Genomic DNA, 7502 nt, shown 5'->3' with positions numbered 1-7502 from the left:
TCTGTTCCACATTGCATCAGTGCTGACTGACGACAAAGGATCACTGTTTGTGGTCTGTAGTTCTTGTTGCTGGCCAATGGATAGATCAGACAGTCTGCCACCGACGCCGGTCCACCGCATTTCTGATGTTAGGTCTTCCTCTGTGGTGCTCTTAAAGGGTCTAAACTGTCTGTTTAGCACATCCTGAAAGCTCTGACTGGGGGCTGTCCTTGGGCCAAGAGATGGGTACTGATATCTGGTGCTGTAAGATGAACCATGCTGTGTAGTCCCTTCCCTGGTGGAGGAGGTAGTACTTGGTAGAGATGAGGCTTTGATAATTAAGCGCCTGTATTGTATCGGTGAGTAGCTGGGATACGTCGCTGTGTCGTCCATCATCTCATTGGTTGACGTGTGATCTGTGGATTGCGGTGTCATGCGAGAAACGTCTACATTCAAGTCCGGTAGGCTATGTTGCAGAGTCTCATCTGATTTCTCTATTTGCCTCTGGGAATTTGTGCTTACATTTGCATTAGGGAAGATGCTGACTTGTGACTTCTCTGTTTGTAGTTTGGTAGGAGCTGGCTTGGTTCCATAAAGAGATGGAGTCGGTAATTTGTCTCTCCGCCAGGTATAATCTATTGATTCTGCTTCATTCTCACTGCTGTAGGATGAGCGCGGTTGTTGAAGTCCAGCAGGAGGCTGTACGCCTACTCCATGCAGTACAGAAGATAGTCTTGGCTTCCTGTCAGTGTCATCTAGTGGTGATTCTGTGTGTTCGATTCCTCGCCAACCGCTGCTTTTACTGCTGGGTGAGGACGGGGAGTCAGGTGGATGTGATGATGACAGCGCGGTTGGTACACGTGCGTGTGATGTAATTTCAAGGCGTTTTCTGAAGCGGGAAAATCCCAGCTGCATGTTGGCCCACTGCGACTCAAGTTCTGGGTTAATCTGTGGTGTCGTACTGGTGGTTTTGTCTCCTGCATCTTCTGCAACAACAGAGTATTTTTCTAATGTAATGTACGGATCTTTCTTGGGGCTATGAGGGAAGCTTATAACTGGGGATTTATAGGATCCTTTGGGCGAGTCTTTGGGATCTTTGTTTTTGTACTCAACATCGCTCATGGAAGATTCAGAATGCCGAGCTTCAGAAGAAACGCTGCTAGAACTCAGATGTAACTGCGGAGACGGTGCTCTGATGTCCAACCGTCTTTTAATGACCAAATTTGATCGTGGCATTGTTTTTATGTCACCTGCAAGTTCCAGCATGTCCTCTTGTTCATCTGAGCTGCTGGGTGGGTTTCCTCCCAATGTATGGTCTTTTCTGTCAGCAGAGGACCTTGTCTGTTTGAAGTCCAAGCGCCGCTTGATGCGAGTACCTCCACCAAGATCTACGGAGGGCCACTGGGTTCCTGCGTACTGAGATTTGTTTGATGGAAGTTGAACAATGGTCTCAACATGAGCTGGTGTTTCCCCCACACTATCGCTGCCAGTTGTACGACTCGGAGGGGGCGATGAGGCTCTGATGTCGAGTCGTCTCTGGATGCGAGGATTGCGCTTAAGCTCAAGCCCAGTCCACCTTTTATCCTGATCTTGGCTTGTAGTGTGAACCGTCACTGACTTGGTTTCATCTTCACTATCTCTATGGGACGATGAATCTGAAGTTGGTGTCGACCAAAGTTGTGGTGGTTTATAACTCTGTGTTGGTGGTCCTTTAGCAGGATGTCTAAGTACACTTGTAGTCTCTGAATTAAAAGTTGGTGATGGTCCTTTGATATCTAATCTTCTTTTTATCCTGAAAGAATCCTCAAGATCAAGTGAGGGCTGAGGCCCATGTTGTTCATGACTTAGTGTTGGTGATACATTAATGGGATGCCAAACTACATTTGTGGCCCTTGGCTCCAGCTTTGTTACGGAGTTAGTTGTTTCACTGTCACTGCTGAATGCGTACGTTGGTGATGACACTTTGAAGTCTAAACGCCTCTGTATTTGAAAAGAATCCTCAAGATCAAGTGTTGGCCAAGGTCCTTGTGTGCCATGACTTGGTGTTGGTAATAACCTCACAGGGTCCCTAGTTAAATTTGTGGCCCTTGAATCAGATGATGACAATGTCGCATTTGTGGCTCTTGAATATGAGGTTGGTGATGTCACTTTGAAATCCAATCTTCTTTTTATCCTGAAAGAATCCTCAAGATCAAGTGAGGGCCAAGGTCCTTGTCGTTCGTGACTTGTTGTGGATATTTTAATTGGTTGCCAAACTACGTTTGTTTCCTTTTGCGTCTGTTTGGTAATGCGATTTGTAGTTTCATCCTCACTATAGCTCCTGGAAGAAATATCTGAAACTGGTAATAGCACTCTAAAATCTAAACGCCTCTTAATTCTGAAAGAATCTTCAAGATCAACTGAGGGCCAAAGTCTTTGTGGTTCATGACTTTGTGTTGGTGGACCTTTAATGGGGGTACCGTGTTACATTTGTCTGTTGTTCCTGCTTTGTGATGTGATTAGTAGTTTCATCATCACTGTCGCTGCAGGATAATGAATCTAAAGTTGGTGATTGCATTTTGAAATCCAAACGTCTCGTGATTCTCAAAGAATCTTTAAGATCAAGAGTGGGCCGAGGTCCTTGTGGGTGATTTATTGGTGTTGGTAGCGTTTTAATGGGGTACATTGTTGCATTTGTGGTCCCTTGATCCTCTTTTGTGACGTGATTAGTAGTTTCATCCTCACTATCGCTTGTGGATGAAGAATCTGGACTTGGGGATGGCACTTTGAAATCCAAACGCCTCTTTATTTGGAAATAATTCTCAAGTTTAAGCAAAGGCCAAGGTCCATGTACTGAATCGGTTGGTGTTGGCGATGTTTTAATGGGGTACCTAGTTGCATTTGTGGCCCCTTGCACCTGTTTTGTGATGGTATTTTTTGTGTCATTCTCTCTATCGCTGCGAGACAATGAATCTGAAGTTGGTAATTTCACTTTGAAATCCAAACGCCTCTCAATTCTAAATGAGTCTTCGAGATCAACTGAGGGCCTAATTATTTGGGGTTCACAACTTGGTATTGGTGATCCTTTAATGGGGTAACTCGTTACATTTTGTTCCTGCTTTGTGACGTGATTATTAGTTTCATTCTCACTGTCACTGCTGGACAACTGATCTGAAGCTAACTGTTCTTTAAAATCCAAACGCCTCTTTAATCGGAAAACATCCTCAAGATCAAGAATGGGCCAAGGTCCTTGTGGTGGCTCTTTTGGTGCCGTTTTAATGGGGTACCTAGTTACATTTGTGGTCACTTGCTCTTGTTTAGTTATGTGAATATTAGTTTCATCCTCACTGTTGTTGCTGGATGAAGAATCTGAAGTTTGTGACAGAACTTTGAAATCTAAACGCCTCTTAATTCTGAAAGATTCTTCAAGATCAACTGAGGGCAAAAGTTTTTGTGGTTCATGACTTTGTGTTGGTGGCCTTTTAATGGGGTATTTTGTTATATTTGTGGTCTTTTGCTTCTGTTCGCTGACATGATTAGTAGTTTCCTCCACAATTTGGCTGCTGGACAACAGATCTGAAGTTGGTGACTGCACCTTAAAAGCCAAATGCCGCTTTATTCGGAAAGAATCCTCAAGATTAAGTGAGGGCCAAGGTCCTTGTGGTTGTTCAGTTGGTGTTGGCAGTATTTTAATGGGGTACCTAATTACATTTGTGGACCCTTGCTCCTGTTTGGTGATGCGATTTGTAGTTTCATTGTCACTATCACTGCTGGATGAATCTGTGGTTGGTGATGGCACCTTGAAATCCAAACGCCTCTTAATTCTGAAAGAATCTTCAAGATCAACTGAGGGCCAGAGTCTTTGTGGTTCATGACTTGGTGTTGGTGGTTCTTTAATGGGGTACCTTGTTATATTTATGGTCTTTTGCTTCTGTTCGCTGACCCGATTAGTAGTTTCCTCCTCAATACCGCTGCTGGACAACCGATCTGAAGTTTGTGACTGCACCTTAAAAGCCAAATGCCTCTTTATTCGGAAAGAATCCTCAAGATCAAGTGAGGGCCAAGGTCCTTGTGGTTCATGACTTGGTGTTGGTGGCTTTTTTATGGGGTACGGTGTTATATTTGTGGTCATTTGTGTCTGTTCCTTTAGGTGATTAATAGTTTCCTCCTCAATTTCGCTGCTGGACAACCAATCTGAAGTTGGTGACTGCACCTTAAAAGCCAAACACCTCTTTATTCGGAAAGACTCCTCAAGATCAAGCGAGGGCCAAGGTCCTTGTGGTGGATCTTTTGGTGACGTTTTAATGGGGTACCTAGTTACATTTGTAGCCAGTTGCTCCTGTTTGATGATGCGATTTGTAGTTTTATCCCCACTATTGCTGGATGAGGAGTCTGAAGTTGGTGACGGAACTTTAAAATCTAAACGCCTTTTTATTCTGAAAGAATCTTCAAGATCAACTGATGGCCAAAGTCTTTGTGGTTCATGACTTGGTCTTGGTGATGCTTTAACTGGGTTCCTGGCTACATTTGTGGACCCTTGCTCCTTTTTGGTGATGCGATTTGTAGTTTCATTGTCACTATCACTGCATGATGACAAATTTGTGGTTGGTGTTGGCACTTTGACATCTAAACGCCTCTTAATTCTAAAAGAATCTTCAAGATCAACTGAGGGCCAGAGTCTTTGTGGTTCACGACTTGGTGTTGGTGGACCTTTAATGGGGTAGCTTGTTTTATTTGTGGTATTTTGCTTCTGTTCACTGACACGATCATTAGTTTCCTCCTTAGTGCTGGACAACCAATCTGAAGTGGGTGACCTCACCTTAAAATCCAAACGCCTCTTTATTCGGAAAGAATCTTCAAGATCAACTGAAGGCCACCGTCTTTGTGGTTCATGACTTGATGTTGGTAATGCTTTAACTGGGTTCCTAGCTACATTTGTGGACCCTTGCTCCTGTTTTGTGATGCGAATCGTAGTTTCATTCTCACGATTGCTGCTAATCAATGAATCTGAAGTTAGGGATGGCACTTTAAAATCTAGACGCCTCTTAATTCTAAAAGAATCCTCAAGATTAAGTAAGGGCCAAGGTCCTTGTGGTTGTTCAGTTGGTATTGGCAATGTTTTAATGCGATATTTAGTGACATTTGTAGCCCCTTGCTCTTGTTTAGTGATGCTTTTTATCATTTCATTGTCACTATCGCTGCTGAATGAGAATTCTGAAGCTAGCGACGGCACTTTGAAATCTAAACGCCTCTTAATTCTGAAAGAATCTTCAAGATCAATTGAGGGCCAAAGTCTTTGTGGTTCATGACTTGGTGTTGGTGGCCCTTTAATGGGGTAACTTGTTACATTTGTGGTCTTTAGCTCATGTTCTGTGATGTGATTAGTAGTTGCATCCTCACTGTCACTGCTGGATGATAAATCTAAAGTTGGTGATTTAATATGTAAACTCCTCTGGACTGGGATAGGACGCTCAAGATCAAGCACTGGCCAGCCTTCTTTAGTGCGATGCCGTGCAGTGGTAGCATCCATTTCATAAGATACTTTTGTGTCCTCTATCCTTTTCTCGCTGTCACTACTTGAACTCAAAGATGGAACTCCTGACGTGCCTACTTTCCCTGGCCTGGGCCTGTTTCTGTGATGTGCTGTTTGAGCATAGTCTCCAGGTGCCTTGGTATCCAACAAATTGATTGCAGGCCACAACAATTCTGGGTCTGGTCTTGTGCTGTCTTCACTGTCACTGCTTGAGAGTGAATGAGTTCTTTTAATATCTAGATGCCTATTAATGCGTGGTATGTGCTCCACATCGAGGGTAGGCCAGTGTGTTTCTGGGTCGTTTATTGCAGGTGACCGTTGTCTTTTTACTTGCGTCTCATCTTCACCAGGGAATGACATTGCTGATGGTGACTTAACATCTACAACTACGTTGGGATTCTTTGAGGTATGTTCCTCATCGCTCTCACCGCTGGAACGGGATGGATGAGCCGGATAAGCACCAGAATCATCATCAGTGTCACTGGATTGAGGGAAGGAGAAGTGCTTTGATCTCAATGGCGGTAGTCTGTCATAACCATCGTCAGATCTTTGACGAACGGAGACCCTGGCTTCTGTTTGGCTTCTTCTTTGTTCCTCCTCCACATCCTCTTCGTCTGGGTTGACCGTGTAATGAGAAGGTTCATTGTCACTGACGTATGAGCTAGAGCTAGAGGATTCCTCTCTCTTCAACGTCCCCAGCTTCACAATTTGTTCGGAATGATTAAAAGAGCCAATCCGGCTGCTGGTTCTAGGAGATGTGCTGCGGACGGAATCGCTAAAGTCAAACTGTTCTTCACTTTCCTGCCACAGCTCGGTATCTGCTACCCCTCTGCCAATTTCACTCGTGCTGTCATTTAAAGTTTGAGGTTTGTTATTTGACTTATTGGAATTACCTCGCTGTTGAACAGTGTCTTTTTCTCTTTCAAAGGGCTTGTGGATAAACTGGTCCTCATGTGATACTTCATCATAAAGTGAGGAACCAGAGCTGCATGACGAACCTCTCCTTTTTTCCACTTTGCTGCCACTTGCAATGTCTACAACCTCTTGGTATTGTCTTGAGAGCTCTCTCGTAACCTCTGAACCATTCCTGTCGGATTCACTTCCTGAATCATCCTTTTGTTGCGTCTCAGCACTGACTGTCTCACTTTCAGTGACTGCATCATCTGTTCTTTCCTGTCCACTGCGGATAATGGTGTCATAATATTCCATATTTTCTCCCTCCCTGAAGTCCACCTCGCTAAATGTGACTCTCCTTTCCCTGTGATGTTGTACCACCTCCTGGGACTCTTCTTCGGAGTAGGCCTCGTTGTCATATTGTCTCGCAGATGAGACCGAGTCAGGTGCAGGGGAGCTCTTTTTCTTGGTGATTTTGCTCCAGAGAACATCGATACAAGGTCTTGCAAGTACTCCAAGGATGAAGGCAACCAGAAATGTGATGAAGACGGACAGACAGACCGCTAGTGTCAAGTCAGATTGCATTGCATTCCTATTCCTTTTTTCAGCCGACCTGTTGGCAGGTACTTGTGGTATTATCAGCTGGCTGCTTCCAGATACGCTTCGAGGTTTTCTGTTTGCTCTGATTTGGAGGTGAAAGACGGACACAACCTTATGGTCCTTAGACAAACACACGTAAAGACCCGTGTCTTCCTCCGTAACATCGCTGATGAGGAGAGTAGACTGCAGTCGCTTCATAGGCTTACTACTGGGTGTCCACCATAATGGATCTAGGACAAAAGACCAAGACGCATGAATTTCATCAGCTGGCAGTGCAGAGGATTCATTTAGCGTTACCTTCTGAGGCGCAGGACAACAGAACCTCTGAGCCTCTGTCCACCATCATGTCTTGGTGTAGCTGTAGTTCAGTGTCAGGTGTACGACATATCAGCTCGTCGTCCTCCAACTGTAGCAGGTCTTTGCCGGCCAGGACGGGCGGGTCAGCACAAACCAAACCCTTGGCGTAAATGTTTCTGCTCCTGTCGTAAGCCATCCATCTTCTTATACTACGCATGCT

At 44.6% G+C, this 7502-nt stretch overlaps 1 protein-coding gene across 1 annotated transcript; it reads right to left on the bottom strand.

Annotated features, from left to right (window-relative positions):
• Positions 1–2425: 2425 nt before the first annotated feature.
• On the bottom strand, positions 2426–7502 carry LOC133644485 (uncharacterized). Its single transcript, XM_062038997.1, has 2 exons — positions 7283–7502; positions 2426–7215 (listed from the first exon to the last, which is right to left on the bottom strand). The coding sequence occupies exons 1-2, from the start codon at positions 7497–7499 to the stop codon at positions 2426–2428; spliced, it is 5007 nt and encodes a 1668-aa protein (XP_061894981.1). The 5' UTR covers positions 7500–7502.

This window comes from Entelurus aequoreus, linkage group LG27 (genome assembly GCF_033978785.1).
Source record: "Entelurus aequoreus isolate RoL-2023_Sb linkage group LG27, RoL_Eaeq_v1.1, whole genome shotgun sequence".
NCBI lineage: Eukaryota > Metazoa > Chordata > Actinopteri > Syngnathiformes > Syngnathidae > Entelurus > Entelurus aequoreus.
The sequence above is the reverse complement of the archived record's forward strand: the minus strand, read 5'-3'. Positions and strand labels throughout refer to the sequence as shown.

What these genes read in the sequence shown, in the direction of transcription:
- LOC133644485 (XM_062038997.1), bottom strand. Translation starts at nt 7,499, where the DNA reads ATGCGTAGTATAAGAAGATGGATGGCTTACGACAGGAGCAGAAACATT. An exon ending in GTTGTCCTGCGCCTCAGAAG is followed by an intron (nt 7,216 to 7,282) that starts GTAACGCTAAAT and finishes CTTTTGTCCTAG; the next exon opens with ATCCATTATGGTGGACACCC.